This window comes from Centrocercus urophasianus, unplaced genomic scaffold, assembly GCF_019232065.1.
Source record: "Centrocercus urophasianus isolate 14NV4802_14NV808 unplaced genomic scaffold, USGS_Curo_1.0 seq_18, whole genome shotgun sequence".
Taxonomy (NCBI): domain Eukaryota; kingdom Metazoa; phylum Chordata; class Aves; order Galliformes; family Phasianidae; genus Centrocercus; species Centrocercus urophasianus.
This window is the reverse complement of record NW_024884733.1, coordinates 11478264-11501211: the sequence shown is the minus strand read 5'-3', so window position 1 is coordinate 11501211 and position 22948 is coordinate 11478264. Positions and strand designations below refer to the sequence as shown.

The following is a 22948-nucleotide window of genomic DNA, read 5'->3' as shown; positions in this document are numbered from 1 at the left end:
CAGCTTAAACTATGCTCTGGGTTAAGTTGTTCGAATTTTATTGATTATGGACAAAACTATGTCTTCAGAAACACAGAGTGGTAATGCTTCTAGATTTCCTTACTTGTTATTTGTTTGTTTGCAGCAACCACCTTCCTCAGGGGGTAGTCAAGTGGTAAGCTTTTTCTGCTGGTGTCTTCATACTTGTATTGTAGAAAAATTAAAGTATTGTTTATATTTGTGAAGTATCTGTCAAATTTCCTGTATGTGAATAAGTATTTTAGAATATGTGAGCATGTGGGAGGGCTGCTCCAAAAGTAGTGCCTCCTATTTAATTATGTTGGCCCTTGATGTTGGAGGCAGTGTTGCTGGTATGGCAGTAGAGGGTTGAACCTTCCCAAAAATATTCTGTCACATTTTATTGCCATGTTACAGATGGCAGCAGAGGGACAGCCTGACAGAATGGTGTCTGCCATGGAAGTACATAGGAAACAAAAGTGAATGTCTCCATGAGGAAAAAATGGCACACACAAACAATTGTTGACACTTGCTGAACATTCATGGAGACTTTTATTGTTGACTTTTATTGTCAGAAGTATCTACATAATAGAAGGGTGTAACAAGTAAAAGATTTTTTTTAAAACCAACTTGTTTTTAGTAATAGTAATGAGTAGATTTGTTTTGAATTTGGCTTATCATGCTTGTTCTCTGCTTTTATAGAGCTCTGCTGGGAAACACTCCAGTCCCCAACTCCTGCTGTTGTTTAGCATTTTGAGTGCCTTCGCACTCTCTGCTGTAACATCAAAGTGGTCTATGTGAACATCAGAAGATGTGCTCGACATCCTGGACGTGGATTATATGCAGTAATATTAGATTAATTACTTAATGTCAGGGAAAAAAAAAACACAAAAACACCATGCAGTCAAACTGTCAGATGTTACTTGGGCTATCATGTTCCATGTCTGGTTACTATGTCATATCTTTCATTAGTTTCTTTGGGTTTAGTCATTAGTAGATATCATTACTTTTGTCAGTGTTCTAAGCACCATTTTAAGAGAGCGTATTGTACCCTAGCTATATGATTTCATTAAATTATTTTTATGTCCAGTGGAAAATGTGATGAACACCTACCTGAAAACTAATTGGTGTGAGAAACAGTTGTTTAGAAAATACTTGGTTAGTAACCAACACAGAATGTCAGACAAATGGTTTTATTTGCAAAACTTAATTTGAGCACTGTCACTGCCCCTTGCTGCATACAATAAAGATGACCTCTAACTTCTCGTGAGCAATCCTACGTGGGATGGCAAAAAGGATGCTAAAATAATATCATACTATCGGCTTTAGTGGAACGTAAACAAATGCATACCCACCATGGAGGTTGCACAGCAAAAAAAAAAAAGCCTCAATACGATCTTCACCATTTGGTTGACAGTTGTTTCTTTGGTCTACGCACTAACTTTCTTTTAATTTAAGCGTCCGCTCTGAACCGGCATTGCACTTCTTTAATAAACCGATGCTGGCTTTCACACGAACCCCCCGCGTCCCTCGCAGCTGCAGCGGCGCCCACGCAAAAGACCCTCGGCGGAAGCGCTCCCGTGCGTTTCGATCCGCGTTGCTAGGTGGCCACTGCGCTGGCGGCGGGCCACGAAGGGCGGCTGCGGCGCTGCTCCCGCCCTGCGCGCGGGCTTTGCCCTCCCGCGCTCCGCTGGAGCGGCTCGGGGCCGGGTGGGAGGCACGCCGCGGCCCTGGGAACGGAGCGGGCGGGGCCACGGCTGCAGCCGGAGCCTTTGCGGGACGGCACCCGGAAACGCCCGGTGGCTGCGGCGAGCCGGGCCGGCGGTGAGGGGCGAGCTGGGAGCCGGCTGGGCCGCGGGTGGGAGGTTCGGTCAGGGAACGGCGGCGGAAGCCCGGCCGGGCCGACTTGCGCGGGTCTGGGGGCAGAGGCCTGAGGGAGGCCTGGGGTGTGTGGAAGCGGGAGGCGTCTGGGCCGGGGGGTGAATGGAAAGCGGGCTATTGGGAGGGCTGGGGCCGGACGGGGCGAGAGAGGGGAACAGCGGGACTGGAGGGGGAGACCGAGAGGTGTCAGTGAGCGGCATGGCCTGGGCGGGAGGGCGGGAGCAGGAAGGTGGGGCTGTGTGGAGGCAGCTGGCCGCGGGGCGGGGCGGCTCACCTGCCCGGCTCCTTGCGGTGCGGCGGGGCAGGAGAGCTGCGCACTCAGGTGTGTGCGTGGCATCGCGCTGGGAGTTTGACTTGAGAAGGGCTCCAGCGGTACAAAGCTCAGGGCTCAATTAAAAAAAAAAAGACAAACCCTAAAATGCTAAAGTAATGAATGAGATATGTGTTATGAAATAGAATGGAAGGTGGAAGATAAACCCCAAAAGGTACTAACTGCAAGTTGTGTCGTGTTTTAGTGAATTCTGTAAAGTATGTTGTAAGTGTGACAAACAGTTGGAAGCCAGAGCAGAGTTTTGCAAACTGATTTGGTAGAATTCTAGAGATTGAAGCTGCTTTCTACAGTGGAGGGCTGTGTTATCTGAGGTGTAAGCAGTGTATGCAACAAACTTCTACAAAGGAGCACCAGAGTGGGAAGCTGGGCTGGTACAGTGCCTCTGTGTAGAAGGATTGGGATCAAAGGTAACCCTTACTTCTCAGAGAACTGCTGTGCAGGCTGATAGAGTGGGCTTGGGAACAAACAGTCAATTGATAGACTGCTTCATCTAAAATCCATGGGGCTGCCCTTCTTCACAGGCACTGCACGTTGCTGTTGGCATGTGCTGCAGTGCCTGTGGGCCTCACCTATTCAATTGTTCCCAGCAGAGGACTCCATAAAAGCTGTAGCTGTGTAGACATCTGCTGGAGCAGCCTGGCCTGATGGCTTCTACAGGGCTTGGTTGTAGCTCAATAATACGCACTTTTCTTTTGCATAGGAATAAGCAGCACCATATAATTTTTACAGGCTGTAGCGTGAGTATTAAGCACAGGATAGCTGTTGATAAACTGATTTGCAATAATCTGTTCCTTCAGAAAACTGTAATTTTTTGTTCCATTACGTATTGTTAGGCATTATATGAACTTGTGGTAAGAGTTACAGTTCTGGGAGACATGGATTTGCTGGTTTTGGGTGCATGGTGTTCAGATGCATGGAAGCAGAATGTGCAGTGAAAATGCAGGTTTGAGAACAGACTGTGGTAGTAGCAAGTATAAATTTGATTTATTTAGAGCAATGTATTGTTTGAAGCTGCTCTATGTCCATTACAGGCTGCCTGTATGGCCTAATTCCTTGTCTTGGTTATCACACAATCACAAAGGTTGGAGGTGTGGGACCTCTGGGGTCATCGAGTCCAACCCTCTGCTGAAGCAAGAGGGTACTGTACTCCCTACAGTAGGTTGCATAGGAAGGTGCCCAGGTGGGTTTTGAATATCTCCAGAAAAGGAGACTCCTCTGTCATTCAAAGTAAAGAAGCTTTTCCTCATGTTTATATGGAACTTCTTGTGTTCCAGTTTGTGCTTGTTGCCCCTAGTTCTGTTGCTTGGCACCACTGAAAAGAGCCTGGCCCTATCCACCTGGAAACCCACCCTGTAGATATTTACAAGCATTGGTAAGATCTCCCCTTGATCTTCCTTTCCAGGCTGAACAGCCCCAGGTCTCTCAGCCTTTCCTCATGCTTGAGACACTCCAGGCTCCTAATCAGCTACCTCGGTGAATGAAATCACTTGTCTGCTTAAAATAGTTTAGGTTTTGGCTTTGTTAAATGAGGACAATGCTTTCTTGATCTTTGGGACGGGTTTGCTTGATGTATCTTCTTCTCTCTTATTGTTCTTCAACTGCTTGCCACCATGGCTTATTCTTCATCAGTTACCTCAGTTTGTGCCTGTATGTGTGGTGTTTCCCACGGGCTCAGTGCCCCAACTGGAGCTCAGGGATCTGCACAGTTAGCTTGGGGGGAGGGGGATTCTTAAGACGTGTACCTCTTAGGAACCAGCTTAAGAATGTAAGATGGACAAGAGATTGGAGTTTTTCCGTTTGAAAATTTCTACCTTCTTGTCTTCTGCTCAGACCCTTTCTGTTCACTGTTTAGCTGTCTAAACTTATTTGTAATGACTGGCTTTCTGCAAGAACTCTACAGACCTTTTTTCACTCTGTACTCAAGCTATGTGGCTGTGTCTGGGGGTGGCTGCATTGCCTGTAGCACACAAAATCACAGATCACAGAATCATAGGATGGTTTGGGTTGAAAAGAACAATCATGATCACATAGTTTCAACCCCCTTGCTGTGTGCAAGGTCATCAGCCTCTAGACCAGGCTGCCCAGAGCCACATCCAGCCTGGCCTTGAATGCCCCCAGGGATGGGGCATCCACAACCTCCTTGGGCAGCCTGTTCCAGTGTGTCACCACCCTCTGTGTGAAAAACTTTCTCCTAATATCTAACCTAAACCTCCCTTGTCTTAGTTTAAAACCATTCCCCCTTGTCCTATCACTATCCTCCCTCGTAAACAGCCTTTCCCCCTCCAGTTTAGATGCTCCTTTCAATTTAGGGAGGCCACAGTGAGGTCTTCCTGGATCCTTCTCTTCTCCAAGCTAAACAATCCCAGTTCTCTCACCCTTTCCTCATAAGAGAGGTGCTCCAGCCCTCTGACCATCTTAGTGGTCCTCCTCTGGACCTGCTCCAAGAGCTCCATGTCTTTCCTGTACTGGGGGCCCCAGGCCTGGACACACTACTGCAGATGGGGCCTCACAAGAGCAGAGTAGAGGGGGACAATCACCTCCCTCTCCCTGCTGGCCACCCCTTTTTAAATGCAGCCCAGAACACAGTTGGCTTTGCGGGCTGCAAGCGCACACTGCTGGCTCATGTCCAGCTTCTTGTCCACCGGGACCCCTAAGTCCTTCTCTGCAGGCTGCTCTCAGGGGGTTCTTCTCCCAGTTTGTGTAAATACCAGGAATTGTCCCAAACCTGGTTAGTGGTTCAGAAATAGCTGAACTGTGAGCTGCAGTTGAACCCCAGCAGTACTAGGCACTCACTCTCAGCACCTCACATTGAGCCATGCCACTGCCTTGGAGCGTCTGCAGGAGCTGCAGCAGAGCAGCGCCTGGCTCATCTCAGCCTGATGCTGTACTCCTGTGCTTGCAGAAGAATCAGGACTTGAGCTAAAACCCAGAACTGAATGGCTTCTTGCACACTACCTGGATCTTTCCATACTGTGATCTGTACAATGAATGCAGTGTGTGTACTGTTTGAAAAAGAGAGGCAGGTTGTATCAAATTTCTGCGCTGGCAGGCAGGCGCTGACGCAATAGCCTAAGTCAATATAAAACTATTGCTCTACTGTGCACATATAAGAACTCATTTCTCTTATAGGCAGTACTGATGTCAGGTTTAGTTCAGTGAGGGCCTGCATTTTTGGAGCACTGAATATTTATGCTCAGTATGTGATTTATTTAACACTCATCTAATTAAATTCTCGTCAATCCAAGTAAATCTTATGTCTGGGTGCTTAGCTTTGCTGTGAAGGATGAAGTTTGTGTTGGTTGGAGTTCGTGTTAGCTTTGTTGTTGTTTTTCTGGCAGATACAGAGGGGTTAAAGAGTATTTAGCCACAGTGAAGATTTTTATTACATTTAAGATTCATAATTCCCAACTTTGCTTTTTTATACATAGATTAGAATTGTAACTTTTTTTCCATACAAAAATAAAACAAAAATTCTTCTGTAGGGCATCCAAAAAAAATAATCAGCATTTCAGTACAAATTGAAGAAAACTTGACCTGAGTCCCAAATAAGTTGAAGCACTATCTGGAAACAGGTGTTAGTTAATATGTAATTGCATCTTTCTTGTTGGACTTGGCAATGTCAGTTTTCTGTCGGTGAATCACTGGTACAGCTTTCCAGGGTCCTTTGCCCCTGACCTTAACCAAAGTTAAGAAGAAATCGCTGGTTGGTCTTCGGCAGTTACATTTTAATGTGTAACCCATCTGCTCTTGCTGATGTTAAAAGGTCTCAGTGTGGTTGTTGAAAGCCAGGGTTCAGAGTTCTGTCAGTGTTCTGCTGTGTCATACTTGACGTATTCTTCTCATCAAATATTATTTGAATACAGGAATACTTTTTTATTTTCACAAGATTCCTTTAAATGTAAATTGAGAAATTGAAAACACTACTGTATGAAACCTTCCTTTGAGAGAGAGAAGAAAGAAAACAACAAGATTGTTACTTTCTGCTAGAAAAGACAGGAGAAAACTGCGCTGGTGCATTTAGTTTTTGTAACGCCTAAAAAGAAAAATAGTACACATTGTAAGCTATCAAGCAAGGAGAATGAGTAACAAACTGAAACGCAAGAGAAAGAGCAGGGTAAGTATTAAAATGAGGTGTTTTGCAGTGGTTTAGTTGAAAAGTGGTATGCGTGTGGGAAGGGAGCTGACAGTTACAGTTTACTTATGGGGGGAACAGTAGAGAAACCCATACCTGGTGTGAGGAAGATGGAAAACGGTGTCAAAAAGTGAGAGGGTGTGGGGTTCATACAAAGCTTTACAGCGTTATTAATTTTAATGGAACGTTGACTGATGTGTGAAGGATTTATGTATTTGGAGCAAAAGGGAAAATAGAAGTGCATTGTTGAATGATAGAGGTTAAATATTTGTGTGTGTGAAATCCTGTTCAGAAACCAGTTGAGCAGCACTCAGCAGATTCTGAATGGTCTTTGCACCCTCTGCTTCATCTAGGATATTTATTTCCATACATAAAATATTTGTTGCAGAAGCTGTAGATGTAGATGTAAAGAAGATCATGTTGGCTTCTGAAAAAAAGATGTATGAGAGTAGAATTTCCCTCTGAGAAGTACAGCTGTGTTATAGAAAGCTGCACTTTACATGTGTTGTCAGCACTGACAAGAAGGCACTGCACTACTAAAGCATAGAAGGCAGAGTTGCAGGGGGAAAACAAAACAACAACAACAAAAAAATGCCCATATTTTCTTCAGGTTTTGTGAGGTGGCTCTTACCCCACCTTCCTCTTGTGCTTTTCCTCTTTGTTGACATCTTATTACATTTGTGTGGGAGTAGTATTGGTATTGGGTTCAAATTTCTTCTGGGAATGCAGTCCAGTTTCTTTAATCTGCTATCCTGATTTCAGAGAATGTGCCAGAATGTGTCCATGCCTGTTTCACCAGGGCGAGCTCATGGACTCTGCGCTGAGTCTGCCTTACAGAAGGAAGGGTCGGCGGTTGCTTTCTGGCAGGTCCTAGGCGTGGAACTTGTGCAGTGGCACACACAACTTCATGAGCTTCTGCATTTTTAAGAGTCTGGTTGTCTCATTCTGCTCAGCATTCTATTGTATTGTAAATGAAGTGCCAGTGCTGTTTGTTTGGTTAGGCAACCTTAAACTCACTCATAGTAAAGTGGAATAAGAGCAAACCATAGCAGTAACTTCTGTGCCGAGGGAACCTCAGCATGAAAATAAATGCTTTACAGGTGGGCTGGGAAGAATGCAGTCTGTGTAGTGCCGTCACTGAGAACATGGGAAGCATAAGAATCCATAGGATTTTTTGTGTGTGTTTATTTTCAGATTTAACTTGCCTGGTGTAAGGGTAGGGAGGAGTCAAGAACTAGCTGCTGGTAGAAACTATGAGATATAGTAGTATATATATTATAGATATATTAGTATATACTTTTGAAGTTCCAGAAATGCAGTGAAAATTAAATTTAATGAAGTTAATTAAAAGTGAGCCAGGTATGGTGACTGCTTTCTAGTATTTCAGGTAGTTCATGAAATAGAATGTGGAACATTAGATAACTTGGGACACTGAGAGAACTTTGATGATAGAAAAATAGAACCTGAAGTGTGAAATGTTAGCCTGTTGTGGAAAGTTACTGAAGGAAATAGAAACCTGCAAATCAGAAATTCATTCATTCTGTCTGAATTAATGGTACGAAGTAGAAACTGCTGATTTTTCACTTTAAAAAAATCTGCTTCCTTTTAAAAGACATTTTTAAAGCTTCATGCAGTGTGATCTTTTTATGAGCTGAATAGTTACAGTACCAATTTTTGTTAAATCATTTGCTCGTGCTGTAAATCCTTTTCTTGGTCTTTTTGTTAAATCATTTGCTCGTGCTGTAAATCCTTTTCCTGGTCTTTTTGTTAAATCATTTGCTCGTGCTGTAAATCCTTTTCCTGGTCTTTCCCCCTTACATTTGAGAGGAGAACAGCTCTTTGTGGAGCATCCTTCTGCACTCTGCCTCTGCACACTGGTGCAGAGCACAGCACCCACAGTGACTTGCCACACAGGCTGCCCTTGGCCTCTTCCCTTGTGTTCCACGTTGCTGTAGGGTGCGTCTCAAGGCATACCAATTAAACTACATAGAAGCAGTTCCTTTTTTCTTTTACCTGGACTAATAAACGGAAGATAAGGAACCCAGTAAGGCCTGAGAAATACTGTGACAGCTGGACTCCCAGCCTTTGAACTAGCAGGTGTAAATTGATTTTGTGGCCTGCAGAGCGCTGGGTAGTTTGTCCAAAGGCAGGTAAGCAATCAGTCAGGAGGAGTGACTGTGTACAAGCAGTGTGCTGGGAACTTTCATCTCGTTATTGATTTAAGACTGTCAGGGTGTGGACTGTTACTGAAGACAGTGTTTAACTCAGTTTATGACTGCACAGTCTGTTGCAATAAGGGTGGCAGGAGCTGGGTGAGTGTCTCACCTGCTAGCGATGTGTGAATCCAGCCCTGCTGTGGGCTGTTACAAAGTTCAGCTGTGTCAGGTTCAGTACTTGGCTCCTCTTTGGGATCCAGTCCCCAGCTTGCACCAAGTTCTGTGAGCTAATATACAACTGTTATAAAAGAAGAGAGACAAGGATTGATGATAAGGTATTGTGTGTGCTCAGCAGAGGGCGGTAATTTTATTGGTGTGCGTAGGTTTCAGAAGTATGCAGTTCCTGCTTTGTGGAGCAATTAGTTTAGTTCCACATGAAACTGCTTGTTCTCTGCTAACGTGTCATGCTGACCACTGAGAAGAGAGCTTGTAATCTATGTTCATCTATGAAGCTGGACTCTTGATTTGCTTTGGTGAATTGTTGAAAAGGAATGTGTTCTGCTGCTGGTGCTTTTTAGAAATATGTTGTCTGGCTTCAGAATGCAGCCCGGTGAATAGGACAAAGTGGATTTGTGGCTGTGTTGCTGGATTTGTGGCTGTGTTGCTGGAAGCAAGATTAAATTGATAGTGTTACTGTGGGAGAAGTTCCTTTTTTTTTTTTTTTTTTTTTTTTAAATCATGATTACTGATCAAGAAAATACTATAGTTCCAGATGATGATTTGGTACGTGTTCCTAACGGTGGGTCTGTTACACTGCTGTGCATGTTATGTTTCCGTACTGAATGTTTTGATAATTGCTCATGAGCAATGTAATGGTGATACACCTTCACACTGTAAGCATAAATAGATGGTTGTATGACAAGAAGTGCATGTGTCAGTTTTTATTCTTGTGACCTATTTCAGTTAAGTTACTGAACTCTGAGTGCTGAGAAAGTCCTAAAATATTTTGTCACCTTACAGGCTCACAAAATGCAAATATTTTAGTCTTAGTTCAGCAAATATGTTCCCATTATCTGTATTTTGTTCAGAAGCATTTTGAAAAGTGAAAAGAAACATCTGTAAGTGTGCTTTTATGAGACTTTGTGTTAATCATCACTGTGTGTTCTTTCTGTATCCAGATTGTCAGGTCTCAATACTAAAAAATAGAGTAGATGGGATGACTGGAAGAAATGGTGTGTTGGCATCTAAATGCTCATTTTGCTGTCAGCTTTCTCCTGTAGCACAGGTGGACCTTTGTATGAAGTTCTGTTGTGTCTTTTCTCTTGGTGGATTTTTTTTCCCTTTTCTACCTCTGTGTTCCCTGTTCTGTTGGCATTTCTCCAGGGTGAGAGCTCTGACCTTTCATGTCCCTCTACATCTCTTCAGGGAAACTGTTTCTGTTTCTCATCCTTGTTTGCAGCTATAGCAAATACCTGCTCCAAACGTGTTTCTCTTTGACCAAAAGATCTCCTTCATTTGGTTCTTGGGTGTGCATAATTTCAGTTATCTTCATGTAAAGGGTTATTCCATCGGAACCCATTATTTGGAAAAAGTTAGCAAATAGTGAGTTTTGGCTGCAGTTTGTTTCTCTGTCATCCTGATACTTCTGTCTGATTTATACTGTCCTCTGCACTTACAGTATTTGTTTGTTCAGTGAGGTAAATGAAGTCATGGTTATTATAAAAGCATCTTCTGTTAAGCTTCCTTAAGGGAATTATTGTGTATTGCTTCATCTGTTTCTGCATCCAAGCATCTTTTTCTTTCTCCTTTGCTAGTAAGCTTTTACAAATGTTTTTGCAGCCGTACCATTTCTGAAGTAAACAATTTTGTTAGGATACGAGTGTGTATTTCACATCTCAGTGACTTGGCAGTTAGTAGTTGTTGGCAGGTTACTGCAGTGTCTCTGAAATACTGATGTTATACAGATATTCTTGTGACCTTGTATGCTTGGCTGGAGAAAATCCCCTGAAGCTTAGAGACAGGTTAGGGCAAGTCAGGAATATTTGAATGACACTTCTCTACAGATCTCTGAAAAAATCCTTGTTGAACTAGAGAAGTCGTGTCAGTGAGGAAATGCTTTGTTTTCAGCTGCAGAGTAGTTAGAGGTATGAGCACATGCTTCAGCAGTGGGTATAAAAGTGGGTAGTTAAGAGTCAAGCTCCGTGTACCTGTAGATGTGAAACATACATACACAGGGACAGCTCTGGCATAGGCATCCAATATGTGCTACGCACGTCAGCTTTGGGCTTCTGGAAATAAGAACTGCATGCAACATGTGGACTTGTTACTACTTCTCTTGAAATTACTGGTTTTCTTTTGCTTTGGCATTATAAAAACAGTGCTCGGTTTTCTGAATAAGTGGATAGGGAAGGCAGTAAGCTTTTTATGAAGAACATTTCTGTGTACGGGTTGTCTTTGTACTTAACATACATAAAGAACAGCAGAAAAAAATGATATAATGTTCTGAGTAGCAGTGGTAACATAGCCTTGTAACTTTGTCTCCAAAAGCAGCAATACTTCTTGCATTTACTTGGTGTTAATTGGCAGCAAAGTGCAAAGGAAACCCTGTCAGGACAGCCCTGACTCACTCTTATTCTGATGCTGTATTATCTGGCAAGGCAGAAATTGCAACCTGGAAAACTCTGGGGAGGTGGAAGAATGAGAAGCACTCTGTTCTGGGGATAGCTTCTTGCTGTGGGAATACTGGGCATCCTGCAGTATGGGGCTTTTTATTTTTTATTCTGAAGATATCTTCTGAGCCTTCCTCTGTGTAAAGAGATCTGTGATTGGATTAACTTTAAAGATTCATTTTGTGGAACCAGTATTTGGAAAGGTAACTATAAGTTAGTAGTCCTTATTTGACTGTTTTGTTTTTCACAGATGAGAAATTAAAAGGAATATTTCTATAGCTGCCACCTCGTCTAATGTCCAGATGTGCTTTCCCATATTTAATCATGTATTTAAAAACATTTTTGAAGTGATAATCTCCTTTTTCTCTTGAAATATCAGATGATATTGGTTGTTTACCTTTGCTGGAGGGGTCTGTGGCTAACTTAATATGCTGATTCCAAATGAAAATGTCTATCTGCAGTATTAAATTTTAAGCCTGATTTGTTGTTTGTTTACTTGTTTTCTATTTCAGGAAGAAAGTAATAAAGAAATGTCTACCAATTTAAAATACCTTTCCCTGGGCATCCTGGTTTTTCAGACCACAAGTTTAGTGTTGACAATGCGTTACTCTCGGACACTGAAAGAAGAAGGACCTCGTTACTTGTCCTCTACTGCAGTAGTTCTTGCTGAACTTCTGAAGATTCTGTCCTGTGTTCTACTGGTCTACAAAGACAGCAGTATGTACTCAGTTTTGCACCAAGTAATTTTCTTAATCAATATGCTGTATTGTAATGGGAACTGCAAGGCAGCCGTGTGAGTAGAGGCTGACAAAAAAAGCATTTTGCTTTCTCATTAAAGAGACAGCCTTGGGAAGACTGTAGTCATACTTCACTTTTCAACACACCAATAGAATATTGCGTCTGCTGAAGTGAGTTCTCTTTAAATAACTGCATACTAAGGTGCACGAGAATAAATTTTCTGCTAGCAGCTTGAAGCTGTTTTTTGCTCAGATATTTTAAGAAATTTATAAATAGAAGTAGGACAAAATGAAAAGCTGTGTGTCTGAAGCATGCATGTGTTGAAGCCTATAAATAAATCACGCAGATACAGGAGGGAAATAGCAATTTCATTAATACAAAAAGAAGTGCAGTTTTAAGCTCAAAAGAAAAATTTGGATTTACTTTCATTCTGTACATTTTATGCTGCATTTACCCAGTTCCTTGACATGTGCATTAGGTTTTCAGCAGTTTAAAAATAACACTGCGTATTCGTAAATGTTGATGATTCCGTAGGCTCCTGAACATCTGCACTGTAGGTGGTATCTTTAAGTTATCAGCTTCAAATATGACTATGAATAAGTTTTATTTTAACATCAATTGAATAATTCACAGAATCATAGAATATCCCAAGTTGAAAGGGACATACAAGGATCATCAAGTCCAACTCCTGGTTCCACACAGGACCACCCAAAAATCAGCTTGTATGTCTGAGTGCACTGTCCACATGCTTACTAAAACTCAGCAAGCTTAGTTTCACAGCCACTTCCCCAGGTAGCTTGTTCTAGTTCTGATATTCCAGACTACACCAAGACTTTTTTCAGGTTTATGAAAGACAATTATTCTGTAGTATTTTGGGTTTGTGATAGCAGTGATAGATATAGAAAGGGGGAAATTATTAGTGTTGGAGAACAGAACTTTGCTCTTTATTTTTTTCTTTTCTCCATTTAGTCTACAAGTCTATTTCTGTGTTTCTTTGGTAGAGTGCAATTTACGGACCCTGAACAGAGTGCTGCATGATGAAATTCTTAATAAGCCCATGGAAACTCTTAAACTTGCCATTCCTTCAGGAATTTACACTCTTCAGAATAACTTGCTCTATGTAGCATTGTCAAACCTAGATGCAGCCACATATCAGGTACTGTACATCTGGATTGCTCTGTAAGTTTCAAAAACCAAACATGAATTATGTGGTAATAAGTGCTTCTGGTTCTTTTAGGTTACATATCAACTGAAAATTCTTACCACAGCACTATTTTCCGTGTCCATGTTAAGCAAGAAATTGGGTATATACCAGTGGCTGTCGTTGGTAATTTTAATGACAGGAGTGGCATTTGTGCAGGTAAATAAATGCAGTGTGTGTTTACTCAAGGAACGTGCATTTGTATACTGATTGTACAGCTTCCTGATTGTGCAGCTTCCTGGTTGTATCAGCTGCACACTGGTACTGGAGTACAGCAGAAGCTACAAAGCCGCAACTGGCCATGGCTGGAGGACACCAAAATGGTTCAAAAGCAAGAGATAAGAGCTCTTCTTGAGTTCTCGTGCCTCTGGATTGGCCTGCAAATAGCAGTTATAAAAGTATTTGTAGTGCACTTCTGACATTAGTTTGGATTCTCAGATCTTCTCTGATGGCACAGTCCTGCTGCTCACCTTATGATGTATGGTTTCAGCATGACAAATTGACTTAAATTTTTTCAAGAGCAAAATCTTTTGTAAATGTATAGGAATTTGTAGTTTTTAGAGTGACTGTGGGATAAGAGATTAAGGGTTTTTAGCAGATTTTAGGGTATTCTAGAAATTTTTATTGTAAATCTTAAAGATGAAAAGAAAAACTAAGGATTAAATTTTATTGATTTTTTTCAATTTAATCACTAAAAATAAGAGCAAAACATGCTGGCAGAAATTAACAGATCTTCAGTATGTTTTTTCTGTTGCACTACATTTTATTCTCTTAGCATTAGATACTTTACAACATTTAGCTTGTTTTAGTTGTATGCAAAATCATGAACAGACTCACATACCTACGACAGTTTATCACATCTTAAAGGCATCTGGGCTAAGTGGTGTCCTGACTTGCACTTGTGTATAGAGGAGGTAACCAACTGACAGATGGCAAAAGTCAGTGACAGTGAATGACCAGATGAGTAGTGCTGGAATTCAGGGTTGGTGCTGGCTTATGCAACATGGCAGGTAAAATCCTAGGCCTGTTTAAGATGATGGATTTAATCCCAGGTGAGGCACAGCTGTGCTCCTTACAAGCATGTAGTAAGAAAAGTTGTGTCTTTGCAGTTCTTTAAAAGCATTGGTGATGCAAAATACAAAAGGTTGCATGATTGTCTGCATTTAGTAATTATTATTGTTGCTTAAAAAGATATCTTGCATTCTATAAATGCTCGTGACTTTATTCAAACTTATTGTTAAAATCACTGTTTTTACATCCAGTGGCCTTCAGACTCTCAAGCAACAGCTGCTAAGGAGCATTCAGCAGGATCTCAGTTTGTAGGCCTGATGGCAGTTCTTATAGCTTGCTTTTCTAGTGGATTTGCAGGCGTTTATTTTGAGAAAATTTTAAAGGAAACTAAGCAGTCTGTGTGGATAAGAAACATTCAGCTTGGTAAGTTTAATTTTAGTTATCTCTTAGAGCAGAAGTACTGCATTGTGATTTAAAATAAATTTGCGGGACTATGAAATATCAAAAATGTAGTGGTCTGCATAAATGTGCTTAATAAATGAGTAGTACACAAGAGAATTCTAGGAATTGCTTTCTGCTGTCAACCTAGTTCTTGATTTAACTTTTTTATAGTGTTTGTAAGTTTGCATGGAATCTGTCAATTGATTTTTAGTTAATATGCTCTAAAGAATATTGTCTTGTGCAGATTTTGCATGTTCTGTGTGTCTTTTGCATAGATTAATCAGATAAGTACATGTAGTATCCTTTCCTCCATATTTTTTCTTTTTTTTTTTTTTTTTTTTGGAAAGAGCAACATTAAACCTGGAACATTAAAATAAAATATGTTCTTAAATAAATGCTTTGAGACCTATTTTAAAACAGAATTTTTTTTTTATCTTGCCTGGATAGGCAGTTTTTAGAGGTTGGCAATTTTAATACAAGAAAAAAGCATGCATGTTTGTGAAAAAAGATGAGGTAATGAATTTATGATTATTTCAGTATGAAGATCAGTTTGTTTCAATTGTCTGAATAATCACCAAATAACTGTGTACGTATGTACAGACGTTCATCCTAACTTTTAATGTTCTTACCTAGTGTGCAGATATCAGTAAGGGAATACCTTCTCTTTCCAAAGTTGTTCTGTATCTTCTAGAGCTTAGATGTTAATGCAGCACAGTTAATTTCAAGAACACCTCAGTGTATCCTTCCTGTGAGTGCCACATAGCTGCTCACTTAAGGCACTATCATTCAGGAGCAAGTGAATCCTAAGCAAGAGCTTTGAAACAGAGCTTTACTCAAAACAACAAAAAAAAACTTACATCAAACCTAATTTTCATTTTCATATCCTTAGAGATTGTAGAAAAAACAGAAACAAAAGTTGGGTAGTTTTTTAAATATGTACCAGTACCTCATTATTTTACCTCTATTTTAGCTGATCAATCGGGGAAAAAAAAAGGGAAGTAATTAGTTTGTTGTGAATCAAATCTGAGCTTTTAATTACCTTTACAAAAAGAAGTATTTTGTGTCAAGCGGAAGGTGTAATTTCACTTAAAACATTGTCCTTCTTTTCAGATGAAAGGGAATGCAATGAAAATGGTGGTCAGCTGTTTACAGAATGGAGAGGAATAGAGCCTATTGTCTCCATCACTTTCATTCCTATAGGGATTACAGAAAATTTCCCTCCTAACAATAGAAAACCTAACAGTAGAAAACTCACTGAATTATAAACTTCTTGTGTTATCTCAGTTGCTTCTTTTGACATTACTAGTAAACTAAGTGAACTGATAAATCTCTTCATTCAGTAGAAAGCAATGAAAGATATGCATATGAAAAACTCCTAGTGGAGACAGACAGAACTTCTGATAAGTGTAGAAAATTGCTTTTTAAAAGAAATTACCTATCTGAACAGTGATTGCATTTGGATGTGATGCTGCAAGTAGCATTCCTATTTTAAAATCAGATGTGTGTAAGCAGTCTGAGGACAGGAAACCTGACTGCATGTTTTTCACCCGAAACTTATAAATGAATCTTGTACTTCCAGGATTCTTCGGCAGCATTTTTGGTCTGATGGGTGTATATATATATGATGGAGAGCAGCTGTCCAAAAATGGATTTTTTCAAGGATATAATAAACTTACTTGGATAGTTGTTATTCTACAGGTAAGATATATTATGTTTTGTCATTTGGAGATTTCCCTTCTGTAAATGGCCGGGGAAATTAATGAATGTAGGTGAAGCTACTGGGATGTCTATAGTCAAAAGTCTGATGTAGCACTGTTAGAAAATGCTTCTAAATAAAAACTTGGAAATTCAGAGCAGGTATATGATTGTTGTGCAACATGAAATTTTGTAAATTATTTCATTTGCAAAAATTATTTCATTTGCAATGCTTAAAAATATATACATATATATTAAATACATACTTTCTCCCACAGCTAAAAATGTATAGTACAAATGTTTTCTGCTAATTTTAATCATGTTTTAATAATGTATTTAATAGTATGATAACTTCTCTATTGGGGAATAAAGTGGATTATGTAACATAAAACAATTGTAACATTTCTAGACATAGACAGAGGCTTTTCCTAAAACACGACTGTTTTGTTAACGTAGATATTCTCAGTGGAATTACTGTGTTGCAAATCCAACCTTCAATATTTTTCAGGCACTTGGAGGCCTGGTGATTGCTGCTGTTATAAAATATGCAGACAACATTTTAAAGGGATTTGCAACTTCTCTCTCTATTATACTTTCAACGTTGATCTCCTATTTCTGGCTTCAGGATTTTGTCCCCACGGGGTAAGAATTATTTTTCACATGTACAGAAGAAAGCGGTGGTTGAAAACGTAATGCTTATCAGATATAACAGCAGCAATAAATAAATGAAAGGCAGCCTTACAAAATAGTTAGATTCAACTTCCACAGAAAATTTAGTTTCATAACATAACTAGTACTAAAATGTTGTACTATAGTTATCAAGATTAAGTTTTTTGTAAGATAGAGCTCCCACGGATAAGGAATAATTGAATCTCAAGTCTCAGCTTTTGACAGACCTCTCTCTTCCAGGCTCTATGTTCTTTTCTTTTCATCTGCTTTCCCTCAGTTTGTTAAGATTGTTCCTCTTTATATTGGATGACTGCCTTGCACTGTGTTTCGCTCTGCTCTTGGAACCAGTTTCTCCCTGGCTGTCCCTGAGTAAGAGCTGAGACAAAGCGATTACTCTTGTTCATTAGTTGTCTCCTAAATTGACATATCTTCTGCAAGTCACCTCACTGCAAGATGACTTATGACTGAACAACAGTAGTGATGATCATCTATTTATACTGCTCTTCATCTACTCTCTACACAGTCCCTACAGGGTATCGTTCCAGTCGTACGCAGAAAATTCTACTGCAGTGATTAGTAGGCACCCCAAAGCCCAAAACCAGGGTGGTTTTTTTTTTTTTTTTTTTAATTTTTTAATTTTGTTTTTAAACAATTCTCTATTAAAGACCTGACTAAGAAGGAGAGAAAAATGCTGTATGCTTCTAGGTGCAATACACCAAGTTTTGTGAACAGCGTTTTAGGAGCTGTGTTTCGTACAAAGATGCATTGTAGAGTGATTTTCTTCTTAAGGTATGGAGTGTAAAAGTAACATTCTAATTTTTAAATATATTAATAGGATTTTGCTTATAGTGAACATGAATTTATCACATATATACTACACATTCAAGGTATAAAAATATTTCTGATAAAAACCTTTTAACCAGAAGGAATATGCACAATGTAAGCACAAGTTTGTTTAAACTTTCAAAAAAGCTAGAGTTAACTGTTGGGGCTTAAAAATGGGACATGTCAGACTTAAATTCTAAATAGCCTCCTATTAAAATAAATGTGGAAAGTGGTATAAGAAGTTCTGTGTGCTCAAATAGAAATTAATAAGTAACTTAGCTGCCTCTGCAAATGGTGAAAATAGAAATTGCTGAATAACTAAATGAAGGAGAGCCAACTCACAGGATGTAAAATTTGAATCCATCCCATTTAATAAAGCTTAATCTTTAGTATTTTCTTATGCCAACTGAATTTATGTGAACTTCCTAGTTGTTCCTCTCACTTGAACAAGCATTTTTGGTTGGGATAATAGATATAAAATGCTGAAGTGCTTGAAGTTCCTGCAGTAGATCGTGTCTGAAGTAAGCAAACTGTATTCTCTGAAGTATTATCATGTACTGTACCACAGTCTTTTTAGTGTTCAGAAAACCAGGTTGTCAGCGAGGTTCTTTTCTTTAAGGTATACTGGTGGTAACTATTGAAACAATTTGAAAGGCCCCTTTGTGACAACACAGAGGGTGTCTTTATTATATTTTTCTTATAAAAATACTCTCATAGCTGCCAAAACTGAGTATAGACGGACTTGCAACTGGTTCTTGGGCAGCAGAAACTAGTTTTAACACAAGTTTGGATTTCAAAGCTATGTTTAGCTCCAAAGGCATGATGTGTATCAAATATTAAAAACAGCTGAGTGGCTACAGTACTTGCCCTTCTTTAGCTTCTGCTTGCATTTTGCATAGAGCTTTAGTCAAAAGGAATAGAAATGAAAGGTCAGTCTGATTACCTTTGACAGTTATTCCATGAAACTACGTTTAATTTTCAGAATGTCAGTATAATTATAGATTATTTTGCTTACCTGGATGCAGATAACAGATTTCAACTTTTTCCTGCATTCTTCCCCAAGAAATACGTGGACATTTTTCCATTATAAATGGGATGAATATAATTTATTCTTTCTATATTCCCACAGGTTTGATGTCCTTTCTTTGACTGTACTGCATACAATCACATTAACTAAAACCAGCTAACTTTTTTTTTTTTCTTCCATTCCTATTCTATTCAGTGTCTTTTTCTTCGGAGCCATCCTTGTAATAGCAGCTACTTTCCTATATGGTTATGATCCCAAACCCGCAGGAAATCCCATTAAGGCATAGCTGACTACTTCAACCTGCTTCTCAAGATCATACACTGGGGGCCTTGCTAAAAATGGCATGTGGAAGGTGCCATTGTGCACTGCAAGGGAAGGATTACTACCCTGAATCGAGTGAAGAAATTTTTATGAGTAGTTTTGAACAGCCAAACGGGTTACAGATGGATGATGATTCTGACTGGGACTGGTGGAAAAAAATGACAGGGGAAAGCCCAGTGCAACTTGCTAATAAAAACTTGAAGTGAACAAAAAGTTTCCAAGAAACTGCAATTGGGAATGTTTACAGCTTTGACCTGGGATTGCATCAAAAGAATTTACTGTATTGACTGCTGCACTCTGTCCTATGCACTCTTTGAAACAGCACACGACAACATTGTCAGATTGTATGTTTTTGCAATTTGACTATATTTAATGTTAGTACATGTTTTTAACTGTTTGTCTATTTACATGAAGTCGACTGAATGCACATCATAGTTCTAAAGGGACGGTTCTAATTAGGTATTCCTTATTAAAACTATGGAAATTGAAGTATGACTGAAAGACATTTTCACAATAACAAATATTTTTATATTTTAGAAGGCTGATTTAATAACAGAGATCTGTGTTCTGTTGCTTATATAAAGCTGTTGTAAGAATGTTAACATTCTCACCAGTACACAAAGGGAGAAACTGAGAATGAAAGCTGGAAATCTGTGTAGATACTCCAGCCATCGTGAGGATAACCTGTAGTGTTCCAGCAGATGCAATAACTCTGTGAGCACAGGACACAGTTTGCTGCAGTAATCTGGCACTATGAGGTGGGTTATAATGGAGTGCTTGCTGAGATGTTATGTTCACTGTTTTTTATTTTTATTGATCATAAATCAACTTATTGGTAGAACTTCTAAAGTAGAGTGTAGTGGGGTTTTTCGCTTTTTTTTGTTTGTTTGCTTCTTTTTTTTTCTTTCTGCTTTAAGTATCCCCTGAGGATGTTTCTTTACCTGCAATTAAAGAAAAAAAAAAAAAAAAGCCCATAATAAATATTTTAAATGCATTGTTGTTGTTTGTTGCAGCTCCAGATTGAGCTATTGTGGTGTATTATCTGTGTACTGTACTGTATTTTATGAGAGGCTTTTTTTTTTTTTTTAACAATTGTTGTTTACTTATGAACTCTCAAAGTCTGTCTCAGTACATTTGTATGTAATGGCGTAATTAGAGTTTTTTATTTTCATTATTATTATTAATTTTGTTTTGGAGTCTTTGAGCTAACAGACCAAAATGGATTCTGTGGGGCTGTTCAGTCTAGTAGTGGAATTACTCTAAAAGGAAAGAGAATGAAAAAGTACCGAATTGTGCAATAGATAAATATAAAAGCATACTGTTCTTTTGTTTTCAACCAAAAGAAAAAACTCATGAAGAAACATATGCAGATCAAACATTTTGTTTGTTGAAGTACTTGCATGTAGCCAACTGAGAAAGAAACACACAAAAACAGTGCCAGAACAGTAAACAAACAAAGAAAAGGCTTAAAAATCACTTGGTTTTAGGAGACCTATTCACAATGGATATTAATGTAGGTGACTTCTTACCTATTCATTACGTACTTGTATGTATGCATTGTACAAAAACATATCAGTGGTCCCTTCCCATTCAGTCAAGTGTTAAAAAGCTTTGTTGTTGTTGTTGTTGTTCTTTTTCCCTCTGCTCTATCTCACTTCTTTCTTGTGCTGATGAATATGATGTGAAGAGAGAGATGTTTCAAAACCTTTACCAAGGTACCTCCGTTCCTTTTCCACAACTACTCAGTTGTGGATTGCAAAAAGAGGGATTCTCTAAGAGGACTATGAGATTTTTAATTAAATATTTAATTAACATTTAATTAAATATTGTAAAGAAAAAGGAAAAAAATCTGCTTTTATCAGCCAAGTGAAAATAGTCTTTTCTTTTGTTGTTGATTACATGAATTATGTCTGTAGCATCAGAGCAAGACAGTGAAGAAATTTCAGAGTTATGCCAAGGGCTTACGAAGCTTTCTGAACTGTGAATCCCAGCGTGCCATAATTGCAAGAGCTATGCTACTCAGTAGTTAAAATTGTCTAATGTTACCCTAAATTAGCATCCTACTTTACTAACCTTTCACCTATAATCCTCAATCTGCCTAAGTGAAAAATGACATTTAGTCCTGTCACTACTGACATGCAACGTGAGGTCAGACGTATGCAGAGCATTGCTTGGTGCAGGATGGGAGGTATGTGTGACCAAAACAATCTGACAAGTGTAATATTTGGCCTACACAGCGATGGTACTTTTAATTTCATGAAGCACAAATCACAGTAATGGAAATGTTCAGGTCATATAACTGGATACTTTGTTGAGGAGTTTCTCAGGAGTGAGGAGAAGCAAATTCAGAATGTAAAACCAATTGCATAGAAAGGGCTCAAATAGGCCAAACGATTACACAGTTTTAATATATCAGGTGCATCAAGTTTGTCTTTAAGCATTAGCTTTTAGGAAGTAACAGGAATATGTGATCTTTGCTTCTGAATAGGATGTCATCTTACAGCCTTGGAAAACAATGTATGTACTGTATTAGGGATCAGTAATTTCTGTCTGTAGATCAAGAACTGTCAATTTCCAGTCCATTAAATTTCCTAGCAGAAGGGTAAATCTCTTTATATGTTTGTGACTGTAAAGGAGATAAGACTTTGCAGTTTTAGCTGCCTTTCCTCAGCTGTTTACAGAGCCTGAGGGCCCTGCGGGCTGAAAAGCATTATTCTGGAGAGAGGGAAGGCTCTGCGTGCTTCTTGTGATGGTGAAAGATTTGAGGAAGGTTGCAACTGCTACAGAAATCAATCAATCTGAGAGCATAAGTGTGGTTTCCCTTTGGGGTACTTTTGGATCTGAGGAAAAAGAAGTTTTACTTCTGTCGTTCATTAACTAACCAAAGAAACTTAGGTAGTTGGCACAGAGCTCTGGGAAGCAGGGAGTAGCGTGCTTTGAGTCTGCCCTAAAAGCGGTCTGTAGGAGTATAACATTCCAAAAATGATCTTGTCCTTCTGATCTATATTTCTGATTTTAAGACAATGGATTTTTTAGTTTAGTTGTATATTTAGGAGGCTAATCCATACTCAACAGAATTTTATTTAAATATTTATAATGTTATAACGAGGTATTTATTTGCATAATTTGAATTATGTCATTTTTTAAAGGCTTACATAATGGGATTACCAGTATTTATTGAATTCTTGGATGCTTAGTAGGGTTGTTTGTTTGTTTTAATCTCTGGGATACCTGATAAATGGTGAAATACCAGTCAGCTATTAGAACTCTCCTCAAAGCAAAATAAATCATCAGTTCAGTGGTGAAAACTCTTAAATCTAACATGGTAAGATAAACTTTCCTTTTGTAATATTTTCCATTGTAATTTTGTGCTGTCCACAAGTGCCCAGTTATCTCTTTCTCAAGGAGTTCTGATAACTGTATAGTTTTATGGAAGTTCTTTGCTTTAGACAAACTGCAACATAAGTTACTTCTTTGTTTGCTTTAATAATAAAAGGTAGATTCGTGTTCTATTTCCTGCTTGTACAAAATAATACCTGTTTATACTATAACTTTTTAAGACATTTGTTTTACTTTTTTTCTCAAAGAAATGATTATATTTTGTTAGCATATACTTATGTTTCAGTTATTCATGGGGTCCTTTTTCAGATTTTTAAGATCATATTATTGTTTTGTGTTCCTGACTTAGTTTTATGGCTCTAAATCGAGAGACTGTAATGGATTTTGTTGAACTGTTTTAATATTGATAAATGAGACTTTGCATTTCTTATGGTTTTTATTGTCAGCAACTTTCATCTTTTAATATATTTCCGTATCACCGTGTGCGTTGTGTTGTATATAAGCAATTGTCACTT

General features: G+C 39.0%; 2 protein-coding genes across 4 annotated transcripts in view; both read left to right on the top strand.

Moving 5' to 3' along the window:
• LOC122160671 (hornerin-like) overlaps nt 1-1458 on the top strand; it is a 42277-nt gene extending 40819 nt beyond the window's left edge. Inside the window, exons 67-68 of the mRNA XM_042819453.1 lie at nt 125-154; nt 700-1458. Coding sequence (XP_042675387.1) covers nt 125-154; nt 700-798 — 129 coding nt within the window. The 3' untranslated portion in view covers nt 799-1458. The remainder of the gene's footprint in view (nt 1-124; nt 155-699) is intronic.
• A 294-nt stretch (nt 1459-1752) lies between these two features.
• SLC35A3 (solute carrier family 35 member A3) lies at nt 1753-22860 on the top strand. 3 transcript variants are annotated; one of them, XM_042819388.1, is made up of 8 exons: nt 1753-1821; nt 11679-11883; nt 12906-13060; nt 13142-13264; nt 14368-14539; nt 16137-16255; nt 16761-16894; nt 18969-22860. In XM_042819388.1, the coding sequence occupies exons 2-8, from the start codon at nt 11697-11699 to the stop codon at nt 19057-19059; spliced, it is 981 nt and encodes a 326-aa protein (XP_042675322.1). In that variant the 5' UTR covers nt 1753-1821; nt 11679-11696; the 3' UTR covers nt 19060-22860. The 3 variants fall into 3 exon arrangements, with proteins under 3 accessions (XP_042675322.1, XP_042675321.1, XP_042675323.1); XM_042819387.1 differs by lacking the exon at nt 1753-1821 and adding an exon at nt 5973-6323; XM_042819389.1 differs by lacking the exon at nt 1753-1821 and adding an exon at nt 11296-11369.
• The last annotated feature ends 88 nt before the right edge of the window (nt 22861-22948 follow it).